Source organism: Osmerus mordax, chromosome 7 (genome assembly GCF_038355195.1).
Source record: "Osmerus mordax isolate fOsmMor3 chromosome 7, fOsmMor3.pri, whole genome shotgun sequence".
Lineage (NCBI taxonomy): Eukaryota > Metazoa > Chordata > Actinopteri > Osmeriformes > Osmeridae > Osmerus > Osmerus mordax.
Genome location: NC_090056.1, coordinates 6,723,803 through 6,739,953, shown reverse-complemented (window position 1 = coordinate 6,739,953; position 16,151 = coordinate 6,723,803). Strand labels below are relative to the sequence as shown.

At 45.7% G+C, this 16,151-nt stretch overlaps 1 protein-coding gene across 1 annotated transcript; it reads right to left on the bottom strand.

Annotated features, from left to right (window-relative positions):
• Window positions 1-1,086: 1,086 nt before the first annotated feature.
• On the bottom strand, window positions 1,087-8,136 carry c1ql4a (complement component 1, q subcomponent-like 4). The gene is made up of 2 exons (XM_067240307.1): window positions 7,585-8,136; window positions 1,087-1,266 (listed from the first exon to the last, which is right to left on the bottom strand). The coding sequence occupies exons 1-2, from the start codon at window positions 8,128-8,130 to the stop codon at window positions 1,087-1,089; spliced, it is 726 nt and encodes a 241-aa protein (XP_067096408.1). The 5' UTR covers window positions 8,131-8,136.
• Window positions 8,137-16,151: the final 8,015 nt, after the last annotated feature.

The following is a 16,151-nucleotide window of genomic DNA, read 5'->3' as shown; positions in this document are numbered from 1 at the left end:
GATTGATTCATTAAATCACAGTTTGAATTGAACTCAAAACCCAGACAACATTAATTTGGCACACTTATAGAGACGAAACCTGAATTTTTGCAATTTCTGTTTGTTTATGTATAGTTGGATGCATGCATATTGTCGTTTGCATAAGTGTGTGTGCATCCACATGTGTTTAATGTCAGTGTTGTTGCGTGTGGTTTGTTCTGGGTTGTGGTTAATGTCAGTGTTGTTGCGTGTGGTTTGTTCTGGGTTGTGTTTAATGTCAGTGTTGTTGCGTGTGGTTTGTTCTGGGTTGTGTTTAATGTCAGTGTTGTTGCGTGTGGTTTGTTCTGGGTTGTGTTTAATGTCAGTGTTGTTGCGTGTGGTTTGTTCTGGGTTGTGGTTCATGTTGGGGTTGTGCAGGACTCTTCAGTCTCCCAGCAGCCTCTTGGTGTTGTTACAGCAGAAGGCCAACCCCCTGTTTCATGCATCCCCCATCTCGGTACGGAACTACATTTATTTTGAAGCACAGTAGGAATTTCCTTGTGAAACAGCAGGGTATTTTATTTAGAGATGGTTCATGGGTGGAAAGGGCCTCTTTGTTTAGAGTGAAATTGAGATGGTTAGACGATGGAGACATTTGTTGAAGACAGTTGAATGGTTCTTGGCTTTAAACTCATTTTTGCTGGTCATGATCTTAACTCATGCCGTCCTATTGTTCAACATCAGGCTGTACACATTTAGAACCAAACGGCCGATTGCCTTATTTACACTATTTAACACATTATGTCTAGTAATGTTACAAACAGAACATGTTGTTTATATATTTATCAAGATTCTGCTATTATTTCACTGATGATATGCCATCTCTGCATTCCGTATTTACACACAGACACACCACAGTGGCCAGTATACAAATACCTCAAAGCGCACCACATAACGGAACTTTCAAAGACACTCATCCAGTCGGCATCTTTTCACACTTCCATCCTTTCCATTCGTTTTGTTTCTGTGACGACAGAGATCAGGAGAGAGATGTTTATGAAATTGAGCGTGTGAAGGGGCGGGGCGGTGGGGCTTGGCTGCCCTCAGCTCCCAGCAGTCTGTGGCGGGTCAGTCTGGGTAAATGAGGAAGCCAGAGAAGGTGCTGTATTTGTTGGTGTTCCCCCCGTGCACCTTCCCTCCGTCCAGCTGCACGCACACCTCGTCTCCCACGTCCAGGTGCAGGATCACGCTGTTGGAGGCGTAGTCGTAATTCTGATCGGCATCCTGGGCAATGGCGCTGGCTCTTACCTGTCGCGCGCACACACACGCACGCGCACACACAGTGGAAAGAGATGCTGACAGTCACGAGAAGGACAACAAGGCGTATGAATGTCAGCTGTGGGTCACTCACCCTCTTCATGCAACCAGTCCGAGCATAACAACATCGACACTACCCACTCACACATCCACTCTCATTGTTCACCCTTACCTCCCTTGCTAAATGTTCTCATTCTCAGAACTACAGCACCCACACACCCCACCTCCCAATCTCCCATTCATGCCCAGTGCAAAAAACACACAGACGCGGCTCGATCTGCCCTTCCTGTCTTCAGCCTCCCGCAGGCTGTCAGGTTAACCGTGCACGCCATCACCTGCGCATCTGCACCGCAGGATAAACAGATGGATTGGCACGCAAAACTTTGACCTCTGGTTAGATTGCGTACACAAGCACACGGCCTGCGTATTGATCGGCCGGCTCCTGGAGGCCCTGAGACGGTGGATCGAGAGGGAAGCTGATTGGGTGGCGCACATGGGGACGTGCTCACGAGGGACAACCTGATTGGGTGGCGCACATGGGGACGTGCTCACGAGGGACAACAGGTTCCCCTGGGAGGGGGGGGAGGAGTCTGTGTAGCTCGAAGCGGCAACAGTAGCTTTCCCTCTCTATTGACCTGTTGCTTATGATCGTAGCTCAGCTCAATATGCATGATATCGAGTAGCTGTGTCCTGGACGGACAGCTTCACATTGGCATGCCCTCGGCAAGGCGCGCCAGTATCGAGCGATGGGAGTGGATATTTACTTGTTTGTTAACACGTTTAATTGGGTTTACTCATGTGGACACGTAGACACACACATGCCCAGATTGACTTACAGTTGAGCAGGAATAGAGATTTACTGCGGCCTGACTTGAATTCGTAATGTGTTGTTTAGATCTGTGTGAACCTTCTGCTAAGTAAATGTTAATTCCCCATCCATTTTCTTTATCGGTAGTTTGTGATTTGATCAGACATGTCGTACTTAATTTAATGTGGCTTTCTGCGTTCATTTTTGATACTCAAGTATATCCATTCCAGCTTCAACACCGAGTCAACTTGTATCTGTATGTCACTGTTCTACATGCCCAAAATGTCATACATGATGAATATACGAATGGGCCCGTGGAGCATCTCCAATCTTCCGACACGTCAGACATCGGTGGCCTTGCATCTGGGTCCAGCGTTGCTCCACGCTGTGAGCACTCCATCTCTGTCACGGCCCCGGCGCATCCCTGACAAGCCGAGAATATGACCAGCAACTCAACCACCAGCATGACACTCCCCCTTCACTTTGGCTCATCCTCCATCACCCCAGTGTGGGATATTAATATCCCAGATATATTCAATGCTTAGACAGACAGTCGAAAATAATCATAAACTTCCAACATCTTTTTTTCATTTTCTCCTGGATGAAACCACTGCTGTTCAGTGGCATTCGTCGATAGTCCTGTTATTTTCCATCAGGCTGGTCAGTCTGTATGTCTGTGTAAAATGAGATGCAGGTCACGGATCCTACATCCGACATGGAGCTTGGTCGGCGGACGGCGGATACGCGCGTCCCTCCCTGACCCGTCTAAAGCAGATTGATTAGGGGTGCGGGGCGGTCAGTCTCCTGGGGTTTCACAGTGGAGAAACTGTACTGACCGGAGCTTATAGCTCAGGCTACAGTCTGGTTGTCTGCCTTCATTAGAGCTGAGATTCTTTGGGTTCTGTTGCTACATTCAGGCTTGTTGCACTTAGAAGTATGAAAGCCAAGTCACAGGGTCAGTGATTCACTCCTTTCCTCCTTAGAAAGTTTTCCTGTGGTCATCAAAATGGAAGTGTGCTTGCTAACAGTACTGCACAAAGGAAATACAGTGTATACTCTCTATTCAGATATTTTCTCCCGATACCCAAATAACAACCATTCATTGTCATTCCTAAAGGTTAGATCTGGATCCCCGTCGGTGGTGATACAACCCCTGTAGCATTAGTATCAACCCTGCCTCTGACATTGATGCTGTCGCTGTGACATCCCATTGATGTCTCGCATATGTCATTCTGCTCATTATTTTGGTCAAACTGCGTAAAGCTCTTTTTTTTCTCCTTTTATGCCCCCAGGCGCAATTCAGAAAGATCCAGGTGGCACTTTTCATTTCTAAGTAGCGTAAATCGCCCTACGCAACTGTTAAGGCGCTGTCATTATGAGGGTCCATGTTGCTGCACGTTGTTTTGTGTTTCCTTCGGTTTCTTCCCTATCACTCAATCAAACATTCACTTGTGAAGAATTGTTTTATTTTATTTAGTGGTTTACCATAGATGTAAGGATATGGGATGGGTGGCAAGTTGTCTGTGGTTTGCCTGCTGAAACATGGGCCTGACAGGCATGTGTGGGAGACGTGGTGTGATTAGGGAGAGCAGACAGCAGATATGGATTTAGCCACAGCAGAGCCAGCTCCATATGAACCATGAAGGCAGGAAGCCAGCATACTGGGGTTAAGGGGGCTGAGGGGGCTTTTGGCTGGTTAGAGTGCTAAAGGATTGAGGAGGGAGTTGGGGTTTACTGATCGTGCCCCCCCCCGGGGGCCTTGCCTGGGGCTGTCTCTGTGTCGGCCTGGGCCCCTTCATTACAGCTTCCAGTCAGCCCCTGCCCGGAGGGGCCACAGGAGAGGGGGGCGGACGGGGTAGCAGAGGGAAAGGGGGTACGAGGAGGTGGTAGGGGGGGGGGGGGGGGTACAAGAACAAAACCGCAAGAGTAGTTGTGGGGGGGTGGGGGAATGAAAGAAAAATAAGGGCCTGAGGGCTGGGAAGGAGGAGGGGTACTAGAGTAACAAACTGATCAAGCGAGGATATTTTGTGAGACCGGGGAGATGTGTGAGGGTATATGAACTCTTGTTTTTATCTGCGGCGCCGTTGCTCCACTGGTAATAAAACTGACAGGATTCATTCGCTGTGATATACTGACCTCTTAGAGCGGAGACAATAGAAAAGTAGCTGTTAAACTTACCTAGGGGACCACGGCACATAGCCATGGAGGGAGAGAGGGGCCAAACCGAAGGCAGAGGAAATAGAATATTTATTGAATAGGTTTACTCTCGCCTAGGGGCCCACAATATTACTAAGACAACAAGCGACCAGCACATCGGAACTTATTCTCAAAAATGACTACTGTTCTAAACAGTTGCTGTGGCATACAACACAAAGCAGTCTTGGTTTTAATCACATCATATGGAAAAATATTTTCTTCACAATCTCTTTCATGCAGAGTAGCTACTTGCTAGCTTCTATCCGAGCAAATAATCTGAACCACGAAGAGAAAGGCAGTGTAGACCTTTCTATGTCCTGTAAAAGGCTCATTATTTTTTTTTTCTTTTGCTCTGGCCTGTCCATGTCACTGTACAAAGAGTTCATACAGGTGCAGGTCATTACAGAGAAGGAGATGACATTAGAGCGCTAGCATGTGAAATAACTTGACCTTTCATTCGATCTATTAAAAGAGCCTATGACTGTGTTACCAAGGGGAAAGATTAAATCAGAGCCAAGGCAGTAATATCTATTTGTCCACTTTGCACTTTGTATTCACGATATCATATACATCATAGGAGTGCTATAAGACTATAACTTAATCGTTCAATAAATAACACCACACAAGTTAATGAGGGACACTAGGTTGAAAAATACCTGTGACATATTACCTGTCAGTGCATCTTATAAAGCATGGCTATATTAGCATAGCCCCATAGACTTTTGTCTAATAACAATTGTGTGAGCGTGGTGGAATACCAAGTGCCACACGTCCACATCATATATCTCGGATGAGATTTGAATGAGGCTGATTATGCATGATATGACATACAAAGCGGTCGTGAGGGCAGCAGGCAGTACGTTTATACTAGTCTTGGTCAAATGACTGTTAGATCATCAGAGGAAGTATGTGGGCATTCTGTCACTAATTGAGCCATAACGGTTAAAGCGTAATGTCAACCCCGCAATCACAAATGATTCTTTACAGCCTGTCATTTCCAAGCGATTGTGCACGGGTGAGCGTAGACATTACACATGAGGGATTTACTGATGCTAATAGGGAAGGGATGCACGGAGTCACAGGCCGTCGTTTGGTGAAGTTGTGACGGTTTGAGATCTACTCTCGGGACCATCAGGCTGAGGCCACTGGGCCAGAACCACATCACCTGTCACTGTCTTACCCCCCCTGTTCGACCGCACGGCAACCACATAGCAAGCACGCATCTGCAACGCATAAACTATGAACCGTTCATCAGTCACAGAGGGTAAGCAGTAAGAAAAAAGACGGTGCCATCGAACGAGATGATTCAAACAATACAGGTGGAGCTCCATGAAGAAAGGAAGGTGCCCCGAGGAGGAACAAACACAGCCACTGGAGTCCCACCATTAAGGAGGAGGCTGATTTTACATCTGAAACAGACACTTGGAATTGGTACACAGACACAACGTCTAGATCCATTCTCTGCTCTCCCCAGAGATCTCGCTCTCTAGGCAAGCCCTGATACATTGAGCGGGTGTCCATCTGTCTTGTGAGCTGATGTCATCCTGGTTCTCACACCAGTCTCCCCGATGCCTCGTCACTCCCGGCCCACTGTCTCCAGACCTCTATTAAACCATCTATCTTCCTCTTCTCCCCTTGATCCTCTGTCAACTAACTTGTCTTCTTTTGCCACCCCTCTCACTGACGAGCTTCTCTCGGCGTGTCCTTGTCATGTTCTCTCTCGCTCATTTTCTCCCTTCATTAGCTCGATCTCTCTAGCTGTCTCTCGCTCTATCTCTCTGTCTGTCTCACTATTTACATTTACATAAAATTGTAATCTCTATATCTGCAACTGACCCGAGGCCTAGAAGACAATGCAGTGATATAATGCGTTTTTTTGCAGTTCTATAGAGAATAATTGCACCTGAAAATATTGTTCCATTTGAAAATACATCTTTCACCAATCACCAACCTCTTAGTCTAAAATGGCCTTCATCCTGCTATTAAGGTGCTTTCAAAGCTACAATGAAGAGGACACTAGTTTTACTGACGCAGGTGGATTCACCTGTATTGAAGTAAAAATGCAGCCTTCAATTTTGAAGACAAAAATAAAATGCATTAGGCTGCAGAGCATATTTTGCGCATCTGCAACAGCCTGACACTTCAAACCGCCTCAGGCAGTATGCTCCTCAGCTGGAGGGCCTTAGAACCACCCAGAACTGGAAAACGATTTTAGTGTCCTGCGCATTTTCATCTGAGCCCACCACAAGCTCAGTGAGGAGCGTTCAGGCGTGGTCCTGTGAAGTGTCTTGGGCATGAGGCGGTGTGTTAAATGGGCCCACCTGATGGGTAGGAGATTGACCTGGGTGAAATTAAATAATTGAGTTGAGTGAAAAGATAATTAATGGGGAATCAATGAACAAGGAACAGAGAGGCAGAGGGCCCTGTGTTGAGGGGGATCTAATCCAGGAGTTATGAATGATTTAACACGCCGAGTGACTGGAATGACAATAGAGGACATCAGGTTGGCCATTTTTATTTTAAATACAGTTTGTTGCCTCTGGGATCTACCTCTGTGATCTCACTCAAACGTCCAGGTGATGGTTTTGTTGCTGCATTAGTGGTCTCGCGTGAAATGGCGTGAGTGCATCTGCGTTGCTTACGCATGGTTGCGTGGTGGTCTCTTTGGAACTGTATGCTTGCGTGTGGCGAATCCTTTGGATGTGTGTGTACGCAATGAGAGAAAATGAAAATGTTCATGAATTGGAGCCTTCAAATTAAATCTCTGGGATTTCTTCCACCTCTCCTCTTTCCCCTTCCTCATAGCAGTCCCCACTGTCTTTAATTAGTGTCTGGGGAGAAAGGGAGTGGATGAGCAGCCTGTCAATTTTACCTTCGTTATTTATTTATATCTGGGGTGTAAACTGACTGGTCGACACTGTGACAGATATTTCTCCCTTCGCTCTTTTTTTTCCAGTTTACGTTGTAGGCGATAATCAAGCACTGTGTATGATACTTCCTAATTAGACTGTTTCTTTGCCAGCGACTGCCGGCCTTCTGCCACTTGTCATTTTCCACAGTGCATGTGGGAATGCAAATATTTGTAGCTGTGATTTTCAAGTGTAAAGCATGACTTCGCTTTAATGAGGGAGACTATCTTTATTTTATTCCTTTGCTGTCTCGGCGCTACTAAGTAGTGAGTGCTGTGAATTCCAAGTGTTCAATGTAGCAAAGGCGACGAGAAGTTTGGAGAGGGTGGTCAAAACTGAGGGAGGATTACTGTACACACACACACACACACACTCTACACAAACACTAGTACTGACCTGTCCGTTCTTCTTCAGGTCGGCCCACATGCTGGTGCCATCTCCGCCCCTCATGAGTACGTGGTAGGTGAAGTAGTAGATGCCAGGCAGGGGGCAGGTGAACTTGCCAGTGCTGGGCTCATAGTAGTTGCCCACATTGGTGACCACGTCATCAAACTTGAGCACCTCGCTGCCCTCGTGCTGTTTGCGTAGCCCGGCATAGAAGGCTATCTTGGGGCTGTACAAGGAGGGCACGTAGCCTCCGGACCCTGGACCTGGGGGGCCCTGTGGACCTGGCTTACCCCTCTCTCCTGGGGGGCCTTTGGCTCCCTGGGGTCCGGGGATCCCTGGGGGCCCTCGGAATCCTGACTTTGTCTTTCTTCCAGCATAATCCGGTGGTGGAGGTGACACAGCACTCAGCTCCTGGCCAGTCTGGGAGGTGGTGTAGGGGTCGCACACCATCCTGCAGCTACCCAGCATCTCATAATGGGTTCCTCCACTTCCAGCACTTCCCCCTTTGGTCGTGTGGACCAACAGGGGGATGGCCACCAAGAGCACTAGGACCATGGCCACGCCCACTGCAGCCCCTATGACACGCTTCCGGCGGCTGAGCCGCGAGGCGGCCAGCGTCAGAAAGTCTTCCTCCCCTTTGGGTGGAATAGTGCCGGCCAGGATGGAGTCTGCTGAGAGAGAAACTATAGGATGAAAGAAGGAAAGGAGTGTGTGGAAAAGGTTTTAGTTTGTGATTTGAAGTGGCAGGCACTGTGTGCCAATAAGTTGACGTTAGACTAGGCAGTGACTCGGAGTATTGTCTGCTTTGAAAACTCCGAAGCAAGACCTGACAAAAATGCACGAGTGGTAATCATATCATAAAAGGGTTCAACTTAAGATGGCCGTCTCTGAGAGCTGATGACAGGGTGAGAGAAACAGAACAAAGGGAAAATAACAACGAGGGAGGGAACTGGAATTACTTTTTTTTTTCTCTTTCAGGTGTGAACATGGAATATTCAGACACTATTGTGTTGTATGTTAAGACAGAAATGTGATCTTATTTGTGTTGGGTGGGTTGTAGAAAACATTTCATTTCCATTTATCTTCACTATGAAAAACCCGTCTTCTTTTCAAACATCAACCAGAACTAACAAAGAAGAGTTAAGAAAAACAGTGAAAAGGCAGATACTGTGGCAGGTGCCAAAATCTGAATAAAATGTTTTTGGTTTTTATCAAATGAAAGAATAATTGAATCTTGTTGCTGTCAGTGACATTGAATTCTTCTTATTTGAAAGGCTCCTACTGAAGACACTCTCAGACTCTCACTTCATGGATATGTTTCTCCACAGACTTTGCCATGGCTCCAGGTAGAAAGAAGTCAATAAGCTTAGAGGTCCCTTCCTGTCAGAATCATTTCAGTCGCCTTCATTTATTGGGTGTCCGCATCTAAACTGGTGTCAGTGTCTTGGAACAAACATAATCTTTATCAATGTTCTTCTACAGGATATTCCTTTCCTTGCGTCAACAGAACCTGCGAAGTTTTGGAGAAAACACATTTTTAAACATAATGTATGCGACATGATTTATGCATTGTGAACTATGATTACGATTAGTTGATATCTGGTGCATGAGATAAACAGCCAACTCTAGTCAAGTACGCATTGAAAGTTATACATCACCGTAAAAAAAACACTTAACGGTAGCAGGAGTAGCCTATTCAAGACAACATCCTAAATATAATTTGATTCGATTTTATTTTATGATATTCACATTTAGGCATAGCCAATATTACATTTATCCCATACAAACTAACGTCACATTTACGAAAGTTACAAATAAGGATTTAATGTAGCCTAAAGTCATTGTTTTCAGTAACGTACAGCAATAGCAAAATGGTCATACAGCGTAACTACAGAAAATGAGTCACTCACCGTCTGTCCTAATAATATACTGATATAAAAATATCTGCTAATGTTACAACAAAATGATCTTTACATTGTTTACCCCAAATTCATTAAGTGCGGGAATATATCGCTGAGCATACCTGATAAACGACCCCAGGATTGTTGCGTGCGGAATTAGAGGCTATAGGTGTGCGTAATTGTGCACTGCAAGACTGAACGGAGAAAATACGATTCACCTCTCTCCACAGGTACGCAAAATGTTTTTTTCCACAATAGTAAAAAACAAAACATATATAGGCTACGGTTAAGTTCAAGAAATATCTCCAGGTGAAACTTTTCTGTTTCCAACAACTTGTTGTAAATACTAGGTTACGTCTGACTCGTTAGTTTTCACAAGTCCCAGTCTGCATCCAGATAAGTAGCCTATGTTGAAATGTGATGCCGATCGTCCAGTCTCCTTACCAAGCAAGTGAGCGAGTTCTCCATCCAACTCTTGTAGCCTCTCTCTCTCTCTCTCTCTCTCTCTCTCTCTCTCTCTCTCTCTCTCTCTCTCTCTCTCTCTCTCTCTCTCTCTCTCTCTCTCTCTCTCTCTCTCTCTCTCTCTCTCTTTGGTGTCTATCTTTTCGTAGTTTATAAAAGGAACTGGATATGCTAACTATAATTTCCAAACGTGGAAATATTGTATTATTTCTTTCTTTAATTTCTGTTTCCAGCTCAGCAAAATTTCAACCTACTCTGTCTACTGTGTTTATTCCACCTGTAACCCTTACAATATGGTGGAACTATTTATGTGACCCGTTTGATAGTAAGAAGACAAAGGACATTGTGAAGGCAATATAAAGTTCAAGTTAACAATGTATAACCCCAGACAAAACCAGTAGACACCATTATCTGTGACTTTCCACCTCCATCAGGCATCATTACTGTAGTACGAGACACGGGGTATTGCTCTTTTTCCCGGGCCTAATCCCTTCTCAACTCTCTCTCTCTCTCTTTCTCTCTCTCTCTTCAACACACCAACTCACACACTCTTGAACACATTTATTTGACAACACCAGCCAATGTCATTGGCATTATAATATTACTGTATCGCCTCCCCTATTTGCAGCATACTGTCATGTCTGTGACAGGTGTGATCATAAATATGCATGTTTAAACTTTAATGAATGTGCTGGAGGCAGAGGGAATACTTTACAGTACACATTGATTACTCCTTTTCATCAATGTTTCAGCTGTGCATGTGACCACTGTCAGCGAATGAATGATGGCGAACACAAAGAACGGAAAGAAAAAGAGTGAGACCTGGCCTCGTGGTTGTGGAAGGTAGAAGCCGGCGAGGGATGAGTTGGATTTGGTTGGGTGTGGGATGACAGAAGAAGAGGGGAAGACTGAGGGAGGGAGACAGGTGAGCTCCACTGGGAGCTGTGTAGAACGAGTGAAGGACCGCTGTCCGACACTGGGAGCTGTGTAGAACAAGTGAAGGACCGCTGTCCGACACTGGGAGCTGTGTAGAACAAGTGAAGGACCGCTGTCCGACACTGGGAGCTGTGTAGAACAAGTGAAGGACCGCTGTCCGACACTGGGAGCTGTGTAGAACGAGTGAAGGACCGCTGTCCGACACTGGGAGCTGTGTAGAACAAGTGAAGGACCGCTGTCCGACACTGGGAGCTGTGTAGAACAAGTGAAGGACCGCTGTCCGACACTGGGAGCTGTGTAGAACAAGTGAAGGACCGCTGTCCGACACTGGGAGCTGTGTAGAACGAGTGAAGGACCGCTGTCCGACACTGGGAGCTGTGTAGAACGAGTGAAGGACCGCTGTCCGACACTGGGAGCTGTGTAGAACAAGTGAAGGACCGCTGTCCGACACTGGGAGCTGTGTAGAACGAGTGAAGGACCGCTGTCCGACACTGGGAGCTGTGTAGAACAAGTGAAGGACCGCTGTCCGACACTGGGAGCTGTGTAGAACAAGTGAAGGACCGCTGTCCGACACTGGGAGCTGTGTAGAACGAGTGAAGGACCGCTGTCCGACACTGGGAGCTGTGTAGAACAAGTGAAGGACCGCTGTCCGACACTGGGAGCTGTGTAGAACAAGTGAAGGACCGCTGTCCGACACTGGGAGCTGTGTAGAACAAGTGAAGGACCGCTGTCCGACACTGGGAGCTGTGTAGAACGAGTGAAGGACCGCTGTCCGACACTGGGAGCTGTGTAGAACGAGTGAAGGACCGCTGTCCGACACTGGGAGCTGTGTAGAACGAGTGAAGGACCGCTGTCCGACACTGGGATGAGTTAAATGGGGTGTCAGACTTACTTTGAGGGTCGGTCACACTGTGCTGTTAAAGCCATTCAGATCGTGCATAGCTCCAAAGCAGTCTTAGCCTCGACAGGACGGATAATCATTGCCAGTAGTCAGAGGCAATAAACTCAGAATTGGATTTTTAGTGCCTGTTAAAATATTACTGAGCTGATTAATATTGAAATATGCGCATGTCTGTGAGCTGTCCCTTTTCTCTCGTCTTCTTCTGCATACCTGCGATGGATGCTTGGGCTCTGTGTTTTTCAGCAGGGAGGAGGGATGTGTTGATGAGTCATTTGAGAGTGTGCTTCAGTGGCACGCTCCCATGATATCCGGTTACAAACGGGTTACGAGACATTCAATTTACTGTGATCTCTGCAAGGCCTGATTTGAGTTGTTTGCTTAGCATCGTATTTTGTGATAGACCGAGCATCTCTCTCTCTCTCTCTCTCTCTCTCTCTCTCTCTCTCTCTCTCTCTCTCTCTCTCTCTCTCTCTCTCTCTCTCTCTCTCTCTCTCTCTCTTTCCTAGAAGTCAGGGAGTCAGAACTCATTCATGCATACGTAATTCTTGTCGTCAATGTTTGTGTGACCATCACCTGACCATTACCTGCACGTGTATACAAATAAATGGCTTTTTTGTATATAATCAAGAGATTATACCACATCCCACATCCTTTACCAACCATTATGAAGTCCTGGATAGAAGTGTATGTGGTTTTGTAGTTTCTAGTATAACAAAGTAGATATGCTGTCAGTTTACCAAGCCCCCCACCCCCATCCTGCCCTCCACCCACGTAATAGTGCACATTTTATTGTGGGCATTCGGAAACTCCTTGTGGGGGACCCGTCATCTGCCTACACGTCAAGTGGACAACACCACTGTTTAGTATCCGGGTGTGAAAACAAGTTAGTGTCCAGTTGTGAGAGCTGGTGTTGGGGCCCCTGGAGGCAGCTCACAGCTCTGGGACCACCGTTTCCTGGGGCCACAGAGGAAGCTTCCCTCCAGTTAACAGCAACAGAGTTCTAACTATTAAAACCCCATCCATTTTCATGGGGAGAGCCTCAGTGTGAATCAATGTGGAGGTCATTAGGATACATAGGATTCTACAGGGTTGTTTGGGTGATGGTCCAAAATGAGAGATGTTACTCAATATAACGATTGTAGGAGCAGAAGAGCTTAGTTACCAAAGAAAGGAACAACCTCGCCTAGGTGGCTCAAAATAGAGATGGAGAGAACATAATATTCCTAACAAAAGTTTAAAAAAGACACAAAAAAACCGAGCGTTGATGATAATGCTGTGTAGTGCTGAAATGCTATTAAGGTGTGTGTGGCCCTATCCTAATGTGGTTATGCATTGTACACACACACTGTACAGTGTCATGCCTCATCTATTTCCATTTGCTTGAAGCAGCTCACTTAATTGTACATAGTAGTATGTGTGTGTGTACGTGTGTTTGTGTGTGTGTGGATGTGTCTACATCCTGGTGCTGTTTCATTAGGCTCTGATTATGGGACCTGATGCAGAGTGACAGTGTGCAGATTGAGTTGCACAGCCGTTCTAATTCTCTCTATTAATAACAGCGCTCCACACTGCCGTCCCGGACCACATTTATTATCACAATTTGTCATCTGTCCAATGCTCCACCCTCTCTCTCACACACAATCTTTCTCCCTCTCTCCATCCTGCCCCCGGTGTGTCCAGTTATCCTTTGGGCTCCTCCACTACCCAGCCCAGAAACATGGTCAAGCATACTAAGGAATGTTCGCTCTCTCTACTTTTGTCTCTCGCTCTCTTTCTTCGGTGGCGCCGCCTTCATTTTCTTTGAAGACTCCCAAGATTAAAACAAAATCTTTTCCATTTTAATTTCTTCAGGAACCACAGCTGACAGCTTGAAATGAAGGCTTTTTTTGTTTTAAATGTATTTCCAGGGCACATGGAACAACAGTCTTAGATACAGGGATGAGTATGGAAATGGTATTCATGATAATAAAGTCACTCATAAACCTTCTATGTAATGCTCATGAATCAGTAACCCAGCATCTACAGGATGTTGTGGAAATTGTTGGCTGTCACATTACAACAGTGTGACAATCAGATTTATGAGTATCAGACAACCAGTTGATTGGAGTTAGAGTTCACTTACACATCGACAAGAAAATGACCAGCTGAGACAGACAGTGGTACAGTAGTAGTATAGTCTCTCTGAGGCCTGAAGGCCAGTGAGAGGGATCTAATGTAAAGTGAATAGAGAAAAACACAGATAACATACAGCCTACAGGTCTCTGTCGTTTTCAATCAGGACGAACACACACAATTATAGACCTGTGACTTTCATCAGAACAAAATGTAGTTTACAGTAGGAGCACATGCATAGAAATGAATTGAAAGACATAATACATTAACAGATAAATTAGGCAATATCTGATTTACTGAGTACGATTAGCATACTGTAATCACACATAAAATCCTTGATTTGTCCCACATGTATGAAGATACTGATAAGCAAGTGAAGCTTTTATAATGTTGTATCACAGGAAATTAATATGGGCTGGTGCTGTCAAATGATGAAGTCCTGGTATTGGCTTATTTTTTGCTTTCCTAAAGAAAGCCATTTGCACCCTTTGTTTAGTTGACAAATTGTGCTTCAGAGGAGAATGACTGAAAATTAAGAGAAACCAATAGATTTAAAAATGGTTCAGGGTACTGAGGTTAAATGAATACTCCATTGGACCATTAATGGTACGTTAAAATTGAGAAGTTCATAGTAAAAAGGTTATATAAAAAAGAGAAAATAAGAAGACCTCGGGAAGCCCTTTTTCATGGCTCAACTCAAAAATGAACAATCTGTCTCGTTTTTTTGGAGCTCAAGGGGTAAGGTCATTATACCAAGTATGAAGTATAATCAATATGCACATTCCTTTGTATCCATAGGACTGACGAGAAAATATTCCCATGAGTGAAATCACATTTCTGCTCATGTCTGAGTTGGACACCCCTTGACCCCATTCGGTTGATTTATGAGCCAGACACTCCCTCCTGTCCTGTCCAGCTCTTCTGAATAACGGAGGGGAATTTATACTCCTCTTTAACATTATTTACCAACTATTGACATTTTTGGGACGTAGCCTACATTTAGAAAAGCCACTGCATTTAAAAATAGACACATATCTCAAAGACGAATAGGACTTATTGGGATGCTGACGGAAAAGTTGGATGTACAGTCTATAGTAGATTTGTTTTCGAAGAGAAACAAGGGTGGAGTGGTCAATAATGCAACGCTTCAGCCTTTACGTGGCACAGTGTTTCTGTCAGGTGAAAGTGGCATGTCTTAATGGGAGGATCCCTCTGATTGTACTGCTATGTACACCAGCATGACCACCTCTAAACCCTCTAGTACCACCACCACCATCCTTACACCAGGGTCCCACCACAGGTTTCCGTAATCAGAGTTGGTGTTTTGGGGGGTGGGGGCATGTGTGCGCACGTGTGTGTGTGTGTGTGTGTGTGAAACAAAGACCGATTTTCATGTGCAAATGTCAGTCAGTCATCTCCCAGCATTCACACCACCGCCTTCTCCCGAGAGGGGAGGGGTTGAGACGCTCTGCCTGAATAATTTAGCAGCTCAGCGCCACCCTGTGCTCTGGGGTCGCAACCTTCTAAAGTGATGACAGAAAATGGTCCCTTAGACCCCCCCCCCCCTCCCCCCCCCCCCCCACACACACACAGACACACACACATATACCTCATAGTCACTGTTCCAGACTGTAGGCATGACAAAGCCCCGCGGTCTCCAGGGGAGGAGGCTCGGTCCACACACAGTATCAACTGTGTCGTAAAATAGAACTCAACAAAACAATGACATTTTGAGAGCGTCCCCCACATTGATGTTTATCCCTGCGTTGACACATACAAACACAAACACGCACACACGTTCACAAATCATGAAAAGCCCACCGTAGCAGATCAAAGATATGTGAGACAGATCGAGAGAGAAAGAAAGAAAGAAAGAAAGAAAAGAAGACTGGGTGACACATTGTGGACAAACACCCTCCTCCAGAATTGGCTATAGAACAGAAATTCAGTTCAGGAGAGAAAGTGTCCAAATATTCCATCCGAGGATAGTGATTAAGATCATCTTCAACACATGACAGGGGGGGGGGACATGGAGAGATAGAGGACAGAGAGAAAAATTGATCTGTCGTTCTGTCTGCGCAGACACTCTCTACCTTTCTATCAGTCAAAGCGAGACACTGAGTCATCCACCCAGAGTGGTCATCACTTCTCTTAAGCCTGACCATGACAGGGACGCCAGTGGGACGTGTGCACTGTCCAACTAAAAACGCCAACACTAGATGTTGACACGCTCTGTGAATGTTGGTCTATTATACTTAGCGCGT